Below are 21,465 nucleotides of genomic sequence, written 5' to 3'. Positions count from 1 at the left end.
TTGGAAAGTTGGACATGCGCTGTTATGGAAAATGATCAAACATGCAACAAAGGGTCAGAAACGACCAGGCGAGCACAGACAGCTCATTCACAGAGCTGCATTTACTGCTTCTAAAAGATACTATTGTCTTCTGATGCTCTCTCTCTTACACACACATGCACACGCGTGCGTGCACACACACACGCACACACGGGCCCCAGTGTGAACACACAGACAGCTTTTCAGGGCTTTGCTTACACTGTGTTATTAGTGATCCTCTCTTACCTTCCCAGGCTGTGTCACGTCAGACTCTGGTAACTACACTGAGGTCTCACACAGAGGTGATTCTCTCTTGCCATGAAAATCAAATCAAATGCTCATGCAACAGGGAAGTAGGATGGCTTGTGCTGTTTCATCCAGTAGCTCTTTCAACTGGTCACGGGTGGTCAGATCTGATTATACTGAGTATTGATCCATTCATCTTCAGTCAGCCATTGTAAATGAGTTCTATAATGTCAGAAAATTATAGAAAATGTCCATCACGTCCATAGAAGATTAAGAAGACATGTTCATTTAATGCTATTTATGTCGATCAACTATCATCTGTTCACCAGCACTCTTTCCAACACGGCTGTAGCAGGCTATCGTTGTTTGCTTCTGTTTTAAAAATGGATTTAGGGAAACAACTGAACAACAAAAGTATGATCATGTCAGACCTGGTGCAGAATCAGCTTTCTTCCTGAGCACAGCCTGCAGGAGCTGCAGCCCATTGAACAGACTCTCAGTATTACAGTCACCTACCTTCAAAGTCGGACAGAATCCCTTCGAGGTGGTCATTCACGGAAAGTTCCGACATGTCTGAGTGCAGGAGGCTCCGTGAGTCCGCTTTCGGTCAGATAATAACAATCGTAACTATCCAAAAACCGTGTGTTCCCTCCGGGAGAGGACCAGGCTGCCGGACTGAGTCTGCCCTGCTGATCTGTGGCTGCTGTGCGGAGTGCGGAGTGCGGAGCCCCGGTGGGTCTGTGGCCCAGCCCCCCTGCCCCCCTGCCCCAGTATCTGCTGCCAGGACCCGGGGGGCAGGGGCGGGACGGCCGCTGGTGGGCGGAGACGCAGGCAACACCTGGAAAAAATAGTCTTTTCGGCTCGCACCCCCTCCCCCTCTCTTAACCCTCTCCAAAGGCATCAGACTGACCGAGAAGCCTTCCTGTCCAAGGCTGCAGGAACAGACTGTGGTGAAGGACGCACCTTCTGCCAACACTCATACAACATACACACATACACACACAGTAACAGGAGGAAGTCCTGTAGAAGTCAGTAGACCAAGAATAAAAGTAGTATTAGAAGATAGAAAAAGAAAAAGGCCCACTATAAAAATCAGGCATCCACTTTTTTTTGTTGTTAAACTGAGGAGCAAAATCTTTCTATCTTGCGTTGTGGCTCTTGGTTTTCATCCCTTCTTTCCATATGATTCTCCTATTTGGTCCATAACAGGACTCTGGTTTTATACTGTATGTTAACAGCTCCACAACTTTACTTGTTCACAATAGGTCCCACTATAATTTAACAGCAGTCATCCATAATATTCTAGTAAGGTACTCAAATTAAAGTTAAAGTTACTTTTACTCAGAATTCATTGAGCACAACCTTTTCCTTGGATACTACACTGCAACACATCAAGCAGTAGCTTATTTAAAGTAAATAATCTTTTAGAATAATCCTTAACTTAATGTAGCCTCAATATATAGCCTCAGGTTTATTAATCTGTAGTTTTCATTTTCATATATATTTCAGAACTTAACTTGACTGCGTTCATGTATCAGAGCCATAGCTCCTGCAGTCTAGGCACCATCTTCCATCTCTTCTTTAATGAACATTTAATCTGTCTGACTCTGAGACCTGTGTGTTATCATCCTCCACCATCTGTGCACCTCCTCTTCCCCGCCACAAAGCTGACTTTGTGATAAGAGTCTTAGCAAAAAGAAGCATATTCTTTGTCTGACCTCTCTTATGCCTCAGTCAAAGGCATACACCAGCTTAATGTCACAGAAAGTTGGTGTGTGCTAAATTCACCAAAATTAAAATTGGATTCAAACTGTTAGCTTTATTTCATTCATAATGCATACGTATTTGTGACTGAATGCATTCCATGTGTGCATCTTTACCAGTAGAACATAATAGTGATTTGCTTCCTTTAGACAAAATATTAATTAAAATAAACAAAAGAAATTGTATAGTTTTTACACAAGACTCTGCAGAAATATTGACCGGGGAATGTGCAACAACTAGCTATCTAGCTAGTTACTGCATCTTTTTTTTTTTTCCATTTTATGACTGGTGACAACCAGCTTTAAAGAGCATTACTGCCACCTACTATGACAAAGCAGGAGCAAATGGAAACAAATTATTTTGGAGTTGTTGGATTCTTCACACAATATCATCATATGTGTATTAGTAACATGTAACATTAGTAACAAGTATCACAGTTATCATGAATATTGCTACATCATGACACTGATACAATTAATTTTCAAAACAGACATGATTACTATTGTAACAGACCTTGGATAGGTATACCACTCTTCAGAGATCGCTCTTTTTTTAGTCTAAAGAAAAGACCCCAACAGAGAGCTACTCTGACAGTTAGGGTGAATGTCCATGGAACTGAATATCTTGTTTATTATTGCACTGATAATTAGTTTTTTATGTTTTGTTGTCAATATAATTCTCATTGTATAAGTTATTACATTTCGCTAAGTAACACAAATGAATAAATCTATCGTCTATTAGTCTTTAGTGACACAGCCTCATTCAGAGTAGAGGCATCTGAACAACTAGACTCTCAAAGCAGCTTTCCAACACTTCTGGGGAGAATCAGAATGTGTTTGAATTTAGGCAGCCCACTAAACCCCGACTAAAGGACACACACACACACACACACACACACACATACCAGCCTCTGTGCAGATCATGAAAAGCCACTGTGACATTAATCCTCTCTGGTTCAGAGCCACAGGGCTAATGAGAGCCCCTCAACCCCCAGTTCTTACAGGGGGTGTGTTTGATTGAGAGAAAGCAAAATAACTTCAAAACTGAGTACAATTGAATAAGATTAAATAATTATGAGGTGTACCTCTGCAGGCATGATTCTGGAAGCAAGGTTATTTGGATATGAGCGCAGGTAAACTTGGCTCTGTGTTTCTCTCTGTTTGTGTGTGTGTGTGTGTGTGTGTGTGTGTGCGTGTGCGTGTGCGTGTGCGTGTGTGTGTGTGTGTGTGTGTGTGTGTGTGTGTGTGTGTGTGTGCGAGCGTGCACATGTGTTGTGGTGGCTGTGGGAATTTAGTCACATGGGTTTGGCTCCTGTGCCTCTCACTCTCTCTGTCTGAGGCTGCTTAATTGGCCTGCTTCCTGTGATAGACCGGATAGTTCCAGACAGTGCATCTGTGTGTATATGCATACATGAATATCACTGTGTGTGTGTGTGTGTGTGTGTGTGTGTGTGTGTGTGTGTGTGTGTGTGTGTGTGTGTGTGTGTTTGCTCGTGCTCCGACTCGCCTGAAGGAACCTTCGACAGTGCATGTTGTCTGCAAAGAAATGTGAGGGCCAAAGAATTCAGGCACCACATACCACAGCAATTTAGATAGAATGGCTCATAGACATGATGGAATAGGATACATCAAGAGAGGCATTGGTTTAAAGGAAAGCTTATTTTTAATGTCCTGAAATGGCAGTGAATCCGACATGTTCTTTGACATGGGTTGTGTCACCAATTTTGTTTGAGATGTTCATGGACAAAGCCTCAAAGAGCAGCCGACGGATGGAAATGTTGACGGTATAATTCTCCAGGCATCCTCACGCTGTCCCTCCTGTGCACACTAGGATGGTTTGCAGCCAAGAGGTGGGGATCACTGCCTCTTGGGTGCCTCCCTTTTGAGGTATTTCAGGCACGTCCAACTTGGAAGCCTCAAAGGGAGATCCCAGACAATAATGAGATTATATATCAAAATTGGTGTGGGAACTGAACATCGTCTGCATAGAGAAGCATTTCAACAGTAAACGTAATACACTCCTTTTCCATCTCATGCAGTGGAGTGTTCCTCACCTGACAAAGATGGCAAAAAACAAAACTTAGACTCCTTCAGAGACCTCTGGTTGATGTAACACACGTTGCTGCATTAAATATGGATGTTTGGATGCTTAACAAGTGGTTAATCAACACTTTTGGTTAAGTGAGAGACCTATTAATAAAGTAATTGAATGTGTTCAACTTAAGGGACCACTGCTCCTGAAAGGGCTAAGACTTCAGAGTCTAGTATTTGGTAAGGATCAGTGAGACATTTGGAAAATAAGGCTAATCTTAAGTTATCAGTCTGAGTGATCAAGGAGTTCACAACACTTCACTGGATGATTACAGAGTGGTTTATTCAGAGGTTTCCTAAAAGGGTAGCACAGCACCAGAGTTTGAGGCCCACAAATAAAACTATCTTACGAAAATGAACATGACTAAAATGTCTAAAATGTCCTCAAAAATGCGTGCAAAAAAAAATGGTTAAACAAAGTCCAATAACAAAAATGGAGGTCGAGGAGAAACTAAAACTCCATAAATTATGAGGCAGAAGGCTCAAAGTGAATAGCTAAAAGAAGAAGGGGAATTAAATCACCAGTAGTGGACATGCTGGTTGCCACCACTCATCATAGCCTCAAGTCGGTTCCCTCTGAACAACACTAGGCCCCACAGGAGTGAACGCCTGAGGCCACAGTAAAAACACCACCAATAAGATACAAACACTGCAACAGTTAACACTGCACCTTAATGTACCAGACTGTTTACCAGTTGCCCCAAAGGGTACTCATACCACCTGACAGAGCTCCTTGCTCTGCCGCTGTGTGTACGTTTCATCGTGTATTCCCTTGCTGCTGGCTGGCGTCTGGCATTTGGGCTGCCACTGCTCTGTCTCGGTTGTAAATGCTTACCCGTGGCTCCCGAACCCCTGTCCTGTGTCTCTCAGTTTTGTTCCTCTTCTCCCGTCAGTTTTCCAGTCTCTGTGTCAATCTCCTCTCCCTTTCCACCTCTGCATGGTGTCTTTTGTTCCCTGTTTTTGGCTCCTTTGCTCCTCCCCCTCAGTCGCCTCAGGCAGCCAGGCTCTCCTCTCTGACGGGCTGGCAACAACGTCTATCAATTAAAGCAGAGCTCCAAATGTACAGGTAATTTGGGATGATCTGTGACAATCTCGAGGCAGGAAGTAGAATTACACTCATACATACTGTATGGTCCAAAAGTATGCATAAGACCATGAGCGATAAAAAAACAGCAATAATCAAATACAGCAATGATACAACTAAATTATAAATATATAAAATCATGCATACAAATAAATATAAATATAAAAGCATGAATGTAAACAAAGTACAAACTTTGCCTCTGCCTTGTGACAGTGACAAAATAAATATAAAATTTGTAAATAAAACTGGTGCTTGAACCATCTGCTTCGTATCGGACAGTCTGAGGACATGCAATTCATTCTGGGGCAGATGAGTTTGTGCAGTAAGCTCACGGTGTATACTCAGATATTCTTGCTAATGTCGTATACATCTGGGAATTTTTGGCATACACAAAATTTGCATACCATGCAGTTGAAACGCACTTCATACTCAATTTGACATCATCGTTAGTATGAAATACGTTAGTATTGGATTTCAAACGTACACTGTATCTTACCCTCTCTCTTTACCAGTTTGTTTGTTTCTCCATGTCAGTCCTGCTTCTTCTGCGTTCTCTGTTATCTGTTCTCCGGTTTTGCTCCATGTGTTCCCGCAGTGTTCCTGCCTGTGTTCCTAGTGCTTCATTGGTTTGTACTTTATTCGATTTTTCTATTTTTGTACTTCATTAGTTCCGGGATTTGCCACTGCCTGCATCTTTGGTTTTTGCTGACTGGCAGTTTTGTTCTTTGGATTACAGCTTACTTTATTAAAGCTCACTTGTTGTTACTATACCTGCCTGCCTTGGCATTCTTTTAATCAGGTCCTCTTTTGCCAAACTTAACAGTCAGACTGACCCAATATTGACCCATCTCATGGAAAAGACTGTTGTCAAAGGCAAGGCTTTTGGACTTTCCGTTAATGGATGAGTACTTAAAAATGATTCTGAACCTCAAGAAAAGCCTCCTGCCAACTCCAGTGTCAGCAAGGCAACTGCCTGCTAGCCTCCTGCCTGTCATCTCCTGTCTTAGCAAGCCACCATCCTGCTAGCATCCAGCCTGGCTCCTTGTCCACACCACTGCCCAGCGACCCAGAGTCTCTGCTGCCCTGTGCCCCCGTCAATGCCAACGTCTCATCTGTTCCTGGATCGGTCTACACCTCTCCAGCTTCTGGGTTGGTACTATAAATGTTTGGTCATGTTTTGAATATCTTAATAAATAATTTATATTCAAACTTTTTTAAATTTGGGCTTGTTGGGCTGTAAAGTGTATGTAACAAAACAATATAAACTCAGAGGTCTGCTTTTTTAGCCTGCTCTGTGGATATTTTTAATGGCCCAGCCCACCTTGAGTGTCAAGGCATCCTTGGAGGAGGCAGGATAGGTGGTTTTTCTCTTCAGGGTGTATGGCTACAAGGCCCTTACTGCCCTCCTGATTCCTCACTCAGCTGGTACAGTTTAATGCTGCCAGCTGGCCAAACCTGGGTGTGTTTCAGTTGCATCTGTGCCGTTTTTCAATGAACACTTTGGCTGTGCTGAGTCAAACTGAGCCGCGCTGATTTGCTTTTCTATCACCAGTTTTACTGCGCTGAATTGAGCAGAGCTGCGCCCGCGATGGATCTGCTCTGGAGTAGGGCCAAGCCACGCCCACAACACTGCCAAGCGGGCTGCGCTGACGTTTCGCGACTGCAGCCAACCCGTAACAAGCACTTGTCTCTCCTTCAGATCAATACTTAAGTGATCTCTGTGCAGGAAACCAGAGAGAAAGAATTTTTTAAAGTCTGTGTTCAGCTCTCAATACTTTTGTAGCGTCTAACTGAATCTCTTTAGCTTCTTGTGTCCCGTTTGTTCTTTCAAACCTCAGCTGTGTTTTACTAGCCCCATTCACACTGCCGTTTGCATGCGGGGATCCTGCGCCAATTCTCCGCATCCGCCTCTGTGTGAAAGTCTCAGATGTGGCGAGGGGTGAAATTTCCCTCCGCCTCTGATGCGCCTCCAGAGGTAGTATCAGAGGTGCATTATTGGTGAACCGAACCAGTGTGAACGGATAAGCCGAGGGCACGGAGCGAGGGTGTGACGGTCTGATGGTGTTTGCAGTCTGATAACTAAACAGATCCTTCACTCAACAAAATATAGAGAAATGTCCCACAAAGCAACGTCACAGGACCAAACAACAGTAACGTAGTAACTGGTCGTGTCTTTGGCAACTTAAATGAGGAAAATAATACTGCAGTTATACGTGGAGAAGTGTCTGTCAGCCTGTCGGTCCTACCGACTCTTCGTCACATTTCTGCCCGAAAAACAGCGTCTGTCCCCGGCAAAAAACTTTAACTCACCAACTGTTTGTCGCGATGAAAAAAATCACCACGACGGTCAGCCCTCCCGACCGAGACTTCAGTGAACCCCAGAAAACAGCCTCCCTCCCCGTGAGTGAAAGAGTCAGACCAGACGTCCAGTTTACTGATGGCGATTATGTAATTATGTAATTTAGAGAAAAACGTAACTTTGTCACTTTCCAGGATGTTTGGTGAGTCAGGAACCCAATCACAACACATTATTACTGCATCCATATGACTGTAAACAGTCAGCTGGTACATGTTTAGATTAACAGGTAAACACCAGCGAAACACGTTGAAAAAAAACACACGTCATCACCATGACACGTACCGTCACGCCTCTTCTGGAGCCGCAGCGCCGGCTTTCTGTGTGAATTATACTCTGGTTCATCTTTTACGCCGGAGCTGCTCGGCTCTGTGTGAACAGCCAACGGCGGAGAATTGCCGAACCGCCGCTGCGGCGATAATGCGGCGACTCTGTGTGAAAAGGGCTACTGTTTTATCATGTTCACTTTCAGCTGTTTTGGGAGTCATGTTAAGTTACTGCTGGTGAAAACACAACATTTCCTGTAATGCTGCTTCATAATAAAAGCTTTTAAATTACTAAATAATGGGGAGGGGTTTTATTGTGAAGAAGTGATAATAAATTAAACATGTTTGTAACTGAAATAGCAGAGCCACTTTGTTAGTGGTACTGCAGTAGTGCAGGGATCGAGACAAGTGCATCATTGGTTTAAGACACACCTTCAAGCAGGTAGCCTAGTTGTGGTGGCAATGCAATATCCGCTGATGCGCCGAGTGAAAACGAGTAGAGCCAGGCCGGCAGATGTAATGGAAAAACCTCCACATACGACCTATTGTCTGGGCCGCACCATCAGTCACTTTAATAGTCTGATCTAAGATGTTGCAACCCCGCTGAGCATACACACAGTATATTTTCACTTTATTCTTTTATAAAACCTTTGTACATTGCTGTAGATCCAACTGGCACACAAAGTAAAAAACGATGTCTGTTTAAAATTAATAACTCGAATGTTGGACTACTTCACTGTGCAAAATGACGTAAATTTCGCTGAGACATGCTCAAAATTGCCATATGTGAGTATTGACAAAAAAATTAATTAAAGCACAACTGAAGCCATGTTTGCCATACTATTTATCCAACTTCAAACATTCCTGGGTAGAAAACGTACTTGTTAAACCTTTTTTCAGTAAAATACAGCTTAATCTACTTAACAGTGCAAAAAGACGCTGATTTCGCAGAGATAAGCCCAACATTGACATGACTGTCTTCTACAAAAAACATGAAGTGGAAATAATTGAAACCATGTTTGAAATAATATTTATCCAACTTTAAAAATTGCTTGCAAAATAACTGCTTTTCCGTGACATACAACTTAATTTACTTGAGTGTGCAATAACACGCTTATTCTCTTCTAAATAAACTACTCAAGCCCAAAGAAACTGCCACCCGCTTCACATCAGCCCTTCAGTGTCAGCAATTCTTGGACTTCATCAATCACAAAGTGTACTCCATACATCACCATCTCACCCCCTGCCTGTCTTCTCAGTCAAACACTCCTTGGCTCAATGCTACTGTCCGGCCCACCAGTACCCTGTCTGCCTTCCATCTTCCCTCAAATCAACAGATATTCCAACTGATCATGTCTTTTAGGTCTACTACTTGTCTACTCGATCCTTCCTACCACATTGGTCAAGGCTTGTCTCCCCACACTCTCCTCACTCATCACACAAATTGTACACTCCTCCCTGTCAAATGGTATTGTTCCCTCCCTACTCAAAACTGCTTCAGTCACACCCATATTAAAGAAACCTGGCCTAGACCCGAATGAATTTAATAACTATCGCCCTATCTCAAACCTCCCATTCATCTCAAAAGTTACTGAACGTACAGTAGCCTGCCAACTTCAAGACCATCTATCAAACAATAACCTCTTTGAGCCTTTCCAGTCCGGTTTCCGTCCCAATCACAGCACAGAAACAGCTCTCACTAAAATTACAAATGACCTTCTTTTAGCAGCGGATTCTGGCCTACTCACCATCCTCATACTCCTAGACCTCAGTGCCACCTTCGACACAATATCTCACACGATCCTCTTAGATCGTTTGGCCGGCACTGGGGTCTCTGGCATTCCTCTTCAGTCCACACACATCAAATACATCATAAATGTAGGATGTTTGTGCTCTACACAGGCATATAATTCTGCAAGCAAGCAGACTTAACCGTTTGGCTGTACAGGCTTTCAAGTGACAACAAAACCACCAACTCTGCCATAAGGGCCAATGTTAATTTGGAGCCAAAATTTCTGGTCTAAAGCAGATGGTCCCCATTTTCTAAATCGCTGGCATTTCCTCATTTTTGATCCAGGCGTGCCTCAAGGTGTCCTTTCTCTTACCATGTTAATATTTTGACAATAGCAGTTAAACAACCAGGTGTTTAGGAGCCACTTCCCGTTAAACATTTTCCATTAGAAAATAATAGGAAATCCACCCACATCAGCCACAGACACACACACTTACTCACACACACACACAAACGCACACACAACACACAAACACACTCACACTCTAGCCCTTTTTAGATAAAAAAGGCGGCACATTTGCTCCAAGGTAAGGGCGGCAATCTGACACCTTGTCTTTCTGAAAGGGAGGCGTAATATTCCTCCTTTTCCAAAAGCCGCACTTGGCCGCCACTGGGGTAGGCATAAACATGTGACGTGACGTGAAGCACGAAGCTGGGCAGTGAACAGTGACAACAAATTTGTCTTCAAAATAAGAGCTTTACATTGCACCCCATTGGATTTTAGAACTGGGTTGTTAGTGGGGGGCTTTTCATTTGAAAGTAGCGACCGCTCATAGCTTGCCGCTACACAACCAGTGTTGCCAGATTGGGCGGTTTTCCGCCCAATTGGGCTACTTTTGGCTACTAACCAGAGGTTCATTTTTCAATTTGTGTAGCCTATGGTTGATTTATTGCGCTCTTGTTGGTTGCAATTTGCAAAAACCTATTTATCTATCATTTATGTGTGGTTATTTGATGCAGATATGAAGCTCTGGATGTGTTTTCTATTGCATGTGTTATGATTTTACGGGTTTACACGGGTGTCTGGCAACTTCGTGTTTTGGGCTGGTTTTTATTGGATTGGGCGGGTTCTAAGATGTGATTGGGCTGGAAACTGTCAATCTGATCTGGCAACACTGTACACAACAAGCTGACAGCAGCTACTAGCGGTTTGGTTGTGTCCACTAGCTGTCAGCTACAATGACTGAGGAGACGCTAGCATCTCCCGGATCTCAGCGGCTTTCCAGTTGCTCATCTTGACATCCGCGGATGAAGTGATGGACTGATTGCTGTGATCAGCTGTTTCCTGGTTTTAAAACTCTCCGGCCAGGTCATCGACACCTCCGCCCATCTCACGCAATTGCCGGCACATTGACATCTCGGATTTAGATAGCAATGGAGGTGGAAATAAGTGTACCCTCCGAGGCGTCAAATTGGCGTACCAAAACAGACCGCCAATTTGCCGGCAAACACACACATGACAGATATTCATGCTTGTTACTGCTAATACTCCTTCTACAAATACTATTACAGATATTACCATTACAGCTTTTACTACTACTACTACTACCAGTACTACTAATACTATTAGGCTACTACAACTGATACTACCTTTACTGGTACTACTAATATTACTGGCTACTACTAATATTACTCCTTCTACTACAGCTGCTACCACTGCTACTACTTATATTACTAGTGATACTACTTCTACTACTACTACTTCTACTACTTCTACTACTACTACTACTACTACTACAACTACATATGTTGGTGTCAGTCTAATATTCATTGCTGGCAACTCATTAAGCCATCTTTTTGTAGCTCTGTCTCTCTCACTGACACACACAGCATGTGGCCTGTGAACCTTAAAGACACAGCTATCTCTATGAATACCAGACACATTATAGAGTTCATTATATTCCAAAAAGGACTTTGTTAATAGTGCTGGCAACATTAGTATGGGAATATTTAACAAGCATCAGGGACATTTCTAGTTTTCGAATACAATTTGCCAGAGACTAACTACAACGACACAATAGCTGAAGGAGACAAACACATAAGGTTAAGGTTGGTGCTTTAAACTGCATCACACATCACCGACATTCAACTGCGGAGCCGCCTGTCTCTCTCTGCCAGGGACAGACACTGTTTCAGGCAGAAATGTGACAAAGAGTCAGTAGGACAGTCAGAAAGACAGACACTTTTCCATGTATGGATGCGGTATGTTTTTCCTCATATAACATGCTGAAGACACAACCTGCTACCACATTACTGTTGTTTGGTCCTGTAATGTGCTTTGTGGGTTGAAGTTTGGGACATTTCTCTTTTATTTGATGAGTGAAGGATCTGCTTAGTTGTTACTGAACGCCATCAGACCGTCACACTCCTGTCCCGCACTATCGGCATTCCCGTTCACACAGACGCCGTCTCACCTCTGTTACTACCTCCGCTGGTGGATCAGAGGCAGAAGGAAACTGTCCCCCCATTCTGCCTCATTTTCCTGATTTTTGATGAAGTTTTTTTTTTTTTTCCATGTTTTCACAGATTGAAAAAAAAATTAGGGAGCTTAGAAATATTATCCTGGCAAAACTTTTTTCCTACCAGCTCACAAGTCATAAACAGGAAAGAAAATAACTTAGATCAGACTTAGACTTCAAAAAATTCTTACTTCAGGGCTCCCGTACTTTTCTGGTACATCATAGCATTGCACCAAAAGATTAGCATGTCCACCCAGTTTCCATCATTGCTGATCAGAACTGGAGCTGGCAAATATGCATGACTTCCACAGAGTAATATCACCTGGGAGTGAATGGTTATTGTACTCTTTCCCGCTGAAAACAAAAGCCAGATGTTAATGGGCGTTTTTTTGTCCAGTGTGTATTATTCCGTAAAACTGTAGCACATATTAACCTACAGAAAGTCACACTTCCCCACTTTCCAGCATAGACAAGTGAACAAAACAAAATATTGTGTACTGCTTGTTGTTGCCAAGAAACATTAGGCTGATAAGGTAACTTACATACAACTGATAGCTGACATTTAGCTGCAGTGCAGCAGCTGTACTTTGAACCTCTGAAAGTTCTATGTTAGCTGCACCTGCTCTAGCCCACAGAGCTAACTAAGCTAGCTAAGCTAGTCAGTTGTGAGAATAACTTAACTGAAGAGACACAGCAACAGCCCTTGTATGCTGTCCTTCAAACACAGCTGCACATAACTTTAGGACAAACACACACATTTACTCTCATTTCTGTTTCAGAGATTCAAGTAAATTAACACACACACACACTTCACACAGATAGTTACACTCTTGTCCACCATCGAGGAGGGCCAAGATGGCGCCGCTGTAAGACGCTTCTTCTATGCGCTGCCGAAGCTTTTTTCGTTGAAAGCTTGAATTTGCTTGCCTAAGGCCAAGAAACATGTAAATAGTTTTTCTAACATTATAAAAATTAGTTTTGAGGTCTGTTGGTGAAACTTTGACCCATTTTTGTTTTGTTTTTTCGTGGACTTTTTCTGTTGGGCTCTGTCTACAACGAGCTAACACAGTTGTTTAGTGTTGACGTTGTCTGCTGTTTAAAAGGCTCCAACGGCTAAATAACTGGCTCTGCTGATATGTCGTCTACTCTGGAGGATGGGGAAACAGCAATGGAAGCGTCAGCGGAGAATGTTTAACGGTGCCATACCTACGCCAAACAACCTGTGGATATTGATTCTCCGAGCACTGGCCCACAGAAAAAAAACTCCGCGCTGTGAGCCGAGGTCAGAGCCCTTCAATGCTGTCCTGCTGGCAGCAATTAACAAGCTCACTGAGTTGCAGCACGGTTTCAGGGAGAAGCTGGAATTCATAGAGAAGTCCAGAGAGAATAACTTTAAAAGTATTCAAACTCTCTCTACTTCAGGGCAAGCTGCAGAGAAGAAGGTAGGGGAGCTGGCATCCAGAGTGGATCCCCTGGAGCTCAAGATTAACTCTTTCTCTGTTGAAAATAAGAAGTTGGTGGAAAAAATGAACGACATGGATGCGTACTCCAGGCGCTGGAACTTGAAGGTATCCGGGATTCCTGAGTCTGAGGGCGAAAATGCGAAAATGATGATGATTGACTCTCTTCAAAAGACAGTGGGTATCGCCCACAGACTGGGACCATGGATGAGGAAGGAAGGACAGCATCCACCACGTAGCATCATAGTTCACTTTTCGTATTGTGCACACTGAGAACAAGTTTGGGCGGATGCAAAAAATTCTGAGATTATGTATCATTAGCACGAAAACCACCCATCCACTTGACTGGTATATTGATACTGTTCAGTTAATTCCTGAACCATGTTTTTTTACCATGAGTTATAATGTTTAGTGTGTGTGTTTTCTACTGTTTGTGAGACTTTGTGGATGTCCGCTAGCATGCGATTTAGCTCTTTTAGCTCTTTTCTGATAATTTGTATTTTACGTTTTGTAATTGATTCAATTCCGCAGTGTATTTAATTTGATTTGACAGTAGAACTTATTTTAACGTTATTTGTTATTTTTTTGATACTAGATTATTATTTGATTATTTATTTTTTCTAAGTGAAGTAGTTTATTTTCCCATGCCCTATGATAAGCAGAATAACTTGAGTTCACTTTCCATGTGCTGTAAGGGTGATGACGGAAGAAGAGTGTTGCTGTGGAGTATTAAAGTGCAGGCCCAAGTCTCAACCACAATCGCGAACCCAGTGTCTGGTACCAGCACACAACTGATATTACAAGGTGTTTCTCCAAATTCAACACAAAATGCCACTTTTAATGACTACTGCAGTCTCAAAATTATTCAACCCCTTCATGACAAGCATCTTTAGTAGGGGAGACCGGGGCTTGTTGTCACACTTTTTACACTCTTATATATTTCTTGGAATCAATACATCATATAAAAAAAAAGTGTACCAAATGAAAGACCAAAGTATCAGGTATATATTTTGTATTCATGCCATTTTCATATCTTGTGTCAGTGCAGAGTTATAGGCAATCAAATGGAGAGTGTGAACATGTGACATGTTGCCCCACCATCGGGTAAGTTGTCACACTGGATTTTGCAACTAGTAAAACAAGGACAAAATTATTATTGTTCTTTTTTTTTTACTTGAAAGTGAACATATATTTATCATTGAGTTTGAAAAAGTCATTGAACATGGCCATTGAACAAACGTTAACACAAAATGTAACATGCACTGGATTAAAGTCCTTAGGAACTGCTGGCATGTAGGCTATGGCTCTCAGCCTCAAATGCCTGTTTCTTAAACTCAAAATTCCAGATTGAATTGAACTACAAAAAAGAAAGCATTGGTTCATTATGATATGGTTCATTACATGTGACAACTAACCCCAAAATGAATGAAACCTGACCAGTGATGACATGTTTAGCCGCATGTCATCATTCAACCGCTGGCTGTCGAGGTGGTGTCCAGCAAACGATGTGGGCTTTGTTGATAATTGCCGAACTTTCTGGGGAAAACCTGGTCTGATTAGGAGAGACGGCATCCATCCCACTTTGGACGGAGCGGCTCTCATCTCTAGAAATCTGACTCATTTTATTAGCCAACCACCAGCCTGACAACCCAGAGTTGAGACCAGGAGGCAGAGCTGCAGTCTTACATGCTTCTCTGAGCTTCCATTAGATCAGTTGCACACCCAAAACTTTATTGAGACTGTGTCTGCCCCCCGACCACCTAAATTAATCAAATCAAAAGTCAGCAGAAGAGGAGTTGTGCATGAAAATCTAATAAAAATTAACAGCAACTCTGCAATTTCAAAACAAGACAAGAGAATTAAATGTGGACTCCTGAACATCAGATCCCTGTCATCGAAAGCTGTATTAGTAAATGACTTAATTTCAGTTTGTAATATTGATTTATTCTGTCTTACTGAAACCTGGCTGCATCCTGAAGAATATGTCAGCCTGAATGAATCCACTCCCCCTAGTCATATTAATACTCACATTCCTCGAGGCTCCGGCCAAGGAGGTTGTGTTGCAGCTATTTATGACTTAAGTCTGTCAATCAATCCTCATTTGAAAGCCTTGTTCTTAGTCTTTCACATCCAACGTGGAAAACTTTACAGCCAGTTCTATTTGTTGTAGTGTATTGAGCACCTGGTCCTTACTCAGAATTTTTATCTGAATTCTCTGAGTTTTTATCAAGTCTAGTCCTCAAATCAGATAAAGTAATTATTGTAGGTGATTTTAATATTCATGTGGATGTCGTTAATGATAGCCTTAGTACTGCATTTATCTCATTATTAGACTCTGTTGGCTTCTCTCAGTGTGTACATAAACCAACTCACTGTTTTGACCACACCCTTGACCTTGTTCTAGCTTATGGTATCGAGATTTAAAATCTAACAGTTTCTCCACAGAATCCTCTTTTATCAGACCATCACTTAATAACTTTTGAAGTTCTATTACTGGACTACACACCATTAGGCAAAAACTCCTTCACTAGATGTCTATCTGATAGTGCTGTAGCTAAATTTAAGGAAATTATACCGCTGGCACTTAATTCAATGCCATGTCTTAATATAATAGAGGACTCCTCCGCTAACCTCAGTTCCTCACAAATTGATCATCTTGTTGATAGCACTGCAGGCTCATTGCGAACAACACTGGACTCTATTGCCCCTCTGAAAAAGAAACCTATAAAACACAGGAGGTTAGCACCCTTGTATAACTCGGATACCCGCAAATTGAAGCAAACATCACAGAAATTTGAAAGGAAATGGCGTTCCACTAATTTAGAAGAATCTCGCTTAGCCTGGAAAGATAGCTTTAAAATATATAGGAAGGCCCTCCGCAATGCCAGAGCAAGCTATTACTCGTCATTAATAAAGGGAAAATAAAAACAACACCAGGCTTCTTTTCAGCACTGTAGCCAGGCTGACAGAAAGTCACAGCTCTGCTGAACCATGTATTCCTACAACGCTCAGTAGTAATGACTTCATGAGCTTCTTTAATGATAAAATTTTAACTATTAGAGACAAAATCCATCATCGCTTGCCCTCAACTGGCACTATTGTATCTTTAAACACAGGAACCTCAGAAACAGTTGCAAATTCTGACTTATATTTAGACTGCTTCTCTCCCATTGACCTCCACCAACTAACTTCGATGATTTCTTCGTCTAGACCAACAACTTGTCTCCTAAACCCCATCCCAACTAGGTTGCTGAAAGAAACTTTACCTTTAATTAGCTCATCTCTACTAGAAATGATCAACCTGTCTCAATTAACAGGATACGTACCACAGTCCTTTAAACTAGCTGTAATTAGACCGCTTCTTAAAAAGCCTAATCTTGATCCAGAAGCTTTAGCCAACTATAGACCTACAGTATATCCAACCTCCCTTTCCTCTCCAAGATCCTTGACAAAGCAGTCGCCAACCAGCTATGTGACTTTCTTCATAACAATAGTTTATATGAGGATTTTCAATCAGGTTTTAGAGCACATCATAGCACAGAGACGGCACTGGTGAAAGTTACAAATGACCTCCTAATCGCTTCTGACAAAGGACTTGTATCTGTCCTGGTCTTGCTAGATCTTAGTGCTGCATTTGATACCATTGATCATCACATTCTACTACAGAGACTGGAACACTTAATTGGCATTAAAGGACCCGCATTAAACTGGTTTAAGTCCTATTTATCGGATCGATTTCAGTTTGTACATGTTAATGATGAGTCATCCCTGTATACCAAGGTTAGTCATGGTGTTCCTCAAGGCTCCGTGCTTGGACCCATACTATTCACCTTATATATGCTCCCTCTAGGAAATATAATTCGGAAACACTCCATAAACTTTCATTGTTACGCAGATGATACCCAGTTATACTTATCAATAAAGCCAGATGAAACTAATCAGCTAACTAAACTCCATGCATGTCTCAAGGACATTAAGACCTGGATGACCTGCAATTTTCTGCTGTTAAATTCAGATAAAACCGAAGTTATAGTACTTGGTCCTAAACACCTTAGAGATGCATTATCTAATGATATAGCTAGTTTGGATGGCATTAACTTGGCCTCCAGTACCACCATCAGGAATCTGGGAGTTATCTTTGATCAAGATATGTCCTTCAACTCCCACATAAAACAAATTTCAAGGTCTGCATTTTTTCATCTACGTAACATTGCAAAAATCAGGCCCATCCTGTCCCAAAAAGACGCAGAAAAGCTAGTCCCTGCATTTGTTACTTCCAGGCTGGACTATTGTAATTCTCTATTATCAGGCTGCCCTAACAAGTCTCTAAAGAGTCTCCAGCTGGTCCAGAATGCTGCAGCACGTGTACTGACAGGAACTAAGAAAAGAGATCATATTACTCCTGTATTGGCCTCTCTGCACTGGCTCCCTGTAAAATCAAGAATAGAGTTTAAAATCCTTCTCACCTACAAAGCTGTTAATGGTCAGGCACCATCATATCTCCAGGAGCTCATACGACCCTATCACCCAACTAGAGCATTACGCTCCCAGAACGCAGGATTACTTGTAGTTCCTAAAGTCTCCAAAAGCAGAATGGGAGCCAGAGCCTTCAGTTATCAAGCTCCTCTTCTGTGGAACCATCTTCCTGTTTTGGTCCGGGAGGCGGACACCCTCTCTACCTTTAAGAGTAGACTTAAGACCTTCCTTTTCGATAGAGCTTATAGTTAGGGCTGGGCCAGGACAGGCCCAGGCCTGTCCAGGACCCAGCTCTTAGTTATGCTGCTATAGGCCCAGTCCGGGGGACAAATGATACACTGAGCTTCTCTCTCCTCCTCTCCTCTCCATCTGTATACATTATGCCTGTATACATGCCCCATCTCTGCATGTCACTGACTTCACTTCTTCCCCAGAGTCCTTGTGCTTTCTAGTCCTACAGGCTCCCATGGATCCTGGCCGCGCCCGGGTCGTGGATCGTGGATGCGCCTACTGCTATGGCCCTGCCTGATCGCGGATGCGCCTTCTGCCATGGCCCTGCCTGATCGCGGATGCGCCTTCTGCCATGGCCCTGCCTGATCGTGGATGCGCCTACTGCCATGGCCCCGCCTGACACCCACCACTACTGTTGCTAATATTAGTCATATCTCTGTTACATACGTTCCACTACTATTATTGTAATGCATTACCACATACTATCCTTACCGTTAACCACTACTACTGTTATCACTAGTAATCACATTTCCATTATGTGCATTTCATTATTATTGCTGTAATACCTCTTTATGTACTTTCATTCCTGTCAACCATCCATTATAATTGTATACATTGTGATCTCGTTGATCTGCTCTGTACATGTGACATCTATTGCACGTCTGTCCGTCCTGGGAGAGGGATCCCTCCTCTGTGGATCTTCCTGAGGTTTCTTCCGCATTTTTTTTTTTTTCCCCCTGTTAAAAGGGCTTTTTTTTTTAGGCAAGTTTTTCCTCACTCGAATCAATGGTCGAAGGACAGAGGGTGTCGTCTCTGTACAGATTGTAAAGCCCTCTGACATACATTTTAACCTTCAACATAAGAATATTCTACAATTGAATAAAATAAATAAAAAATAAACTAGAAGACCCTGAGAAATAACCTTAATAAATCCAATAAAAACAAATTATACTTTTAAAGTGCAAACAATTCAAGTTCACTTCAGTTATTTTTTACCGTCAGTATATGGTGGGAACAACTAAAGTTGGGGACAAAAAAACAAACAACAACAACACAATATTGTCCACTGTCCAACTGCTCAAAGTTAAGAGTCCACAGCTCAAATTTCACTGACTGTGCCCAAAACAATGTGGTCATTGCTCTTAGTCTTCACTAAAAAAAATAGAGTGTAAAAAAAAAATATATATCACTCTAATAACAAGAGCAGAAAACAAATATTAAACCCGACATTACTCACCACCGACAGGGGCTGGTCATCGAGCACAATAAATTGGGCTATCTTTACTGTTATAGCCAATGCCTTTTTGTCACGCTTTGCAAATGTTTCGGTCAGCGTTCGCTCCAATACAGCGACTGCTTGTATCGGAGCGCTTATATCGGAGATTTTCGATGCAGTCCGATATAATCCGATACTCGTTTTTTGGCTGATATCGGACCGATATCCGATATCAATATCGGATCGGGACACCCCTAGTGTCAACCTCACATAAAAAGTGTCCATTTTGATAAAAATGCAGACGCCTTCAGTTTACATTCTGATAGGAAAAGAAATGTAAAACCAAGCCCTGCTGTCCTCATAACAAAATGGAGATATAATAAGAAAATGCACTGGTACCTGCAGTTTTCCTTGTACTTGCCTTAGAAAAAAATACTGTTTAAACTGGCTAAAGAGAGACTTTTCAGTTAAAGTTCACCAAATGACTTTCCTTTTAAAGGCAATTTGCATTAGACTTATTTCTATTTTTTTTTACAGAAGACATTGTGACATGTCACAGTAGGAAAAGCACACAATTCCACTTAGCTGCTTCAGGGTCTTGATAATGTGCATGTTGGCTCATTGTCACACTGATGGCTCACTGGGACACATGGATAACACGGAGCCACTGTTAGTGTTATTAGTAACACCTGTTCTTTTCCTGATTATGAAAAGTAGTCTGCTGTGAAAAAAGGCCTATGCCTCATTGCACAAACTGTCATATAGCTGGTCCCAGAGCGCTTTAAACATATTTAAATAAAGTACATTATGCACTTTTTTCCTCATTACACATAATATATTTTATTTTCTTCCTTTTTGTTGCATCAGTATTTTTGGCAGCGTGGCGAATGTCAAGGCAAGGAAGCCCAAAGAATAAGGTGGGGCGACGACATGAGGCTGAAGTAATCTTTAGATAGCTTTAGGTGTCCAACTTTATTAGTTAAAGGGTAACTCCGCCAATTTGAGAAATTAAAGCATGTTTACAGGTCTACATATGTGAAAAGTAGCACAAAGCCTTTGTTGGCTCCAGAGGAAGCTGCATGTAATCTGAAAAAATGCCTCCAGTGATGTCACTCAGTGGCTATGTTGCATTGTGGGTAATGTGGATGCCAGGTTTTGAAAACCAGTCAACTGGTCTTATTGCACTTCCATAAAACTGTTGGACTCATTATGGACAGTTTTAAAACAAATGATCAAAATCAATAGCATAGTGAAAATATCACCTTTTTTATTCCACACGTTCTTTTTCCTTTTCTACACCTGGCGCCTGCATTACCCACAATGCAATTTAGCATTGAGTGACATCACTGGAGGCATTTTTGGAAATGATTGGAAATAACTGATCCTGTGGGCACGTGACATGAGAGTCTACTGTATTTGGACAGAGCTAAATGCTAACATCAGCATGCAAATAAAAAAACTAACTAAAATTAGCTCAAAAAATTAATCAATGTATTCATTGAAATAAAATCGGGTATGAATTCATTTGTAAAATGTGACTTAAATAAATATTTCTACATTAATAAGCCTCTATTTATTCAGCTTTTTTTTTTTACTCAACTTCTTTTTTACTTTCTGATTCAATTCCATTTTATTTTTTCATTAATTTTCTTATTTTTTTCTGTTTTATTTCCACAAACTATTCCTAATGAATACGTGTTAAATGTTTTTTTGTTTTTGTAAATGTAAGATGATGGCTTGATGGAGTAATAAATGCAATGGAAAACTTTATTGGAAAGTTGAATTAATAGAAAGTTAAATAAGTAGGCAAATTATTGCAGTAATATCAATTCATGTCACATTTTACAAATGAATCAATGGCTACATTTTATTTTTGGTGCATTTAACGGCATATTAATTTATCTATTGAGCCATTTATTTCTTTATTTTGTCAGTGCCAGTCCTCCATCACTAACATGCTCACAATCACAGTATCTAAATATGTTTAGTTAAACATAAAGCTGAGTC

At 41.6% G+C, this 21,465-nt stretch overlaps 1 protein-coding gene across 2 annotated transcripts in view; it reads right to left on the bottom strand.

The window, feature by feature from the left end:
• LOC311268679 (uncharacterized protein) overlaps positions 1 to 21,465 on the bottom strand; it is a 124,946-nt gene that overhangs the window by 100,858 nt on the left and 2,623 nt on the right. Inside the window, exon 1 of one of the 2 annotated variants that reach the window (XM_084372431.1) lies at positions 781 to 1,008. The exons of the other annotated variant lie outside the window; for it this stretch is intronic. Coding sequence (XP_084228557.1) covers positions 781 to 835 — 55 coding nt within the window. The 5' untranslated portion in view covers positions 836 to 1,008. Of the gene's footprint in view, positions 1 to 780; positions 1,009 to 21,465 lie in introns of those variants that run through there. 2 annotated transcript variants of the gene reach the window in all.

This window comes from Pagrus pagrus, assembly GCF_965226575.1.
Source record: "Pagrus pagrus genome assembly, chromosome: 13".
NCBI classification, from domain to species: Eukaryota; Metazoa; Chordata; class Actinopteri; order Spariformes; family Sparidae; genus Pagrus; species Pagrus pagrus.
This window is presented reverse-complemented; position numbering and strand designations above follow the sequence as displayed.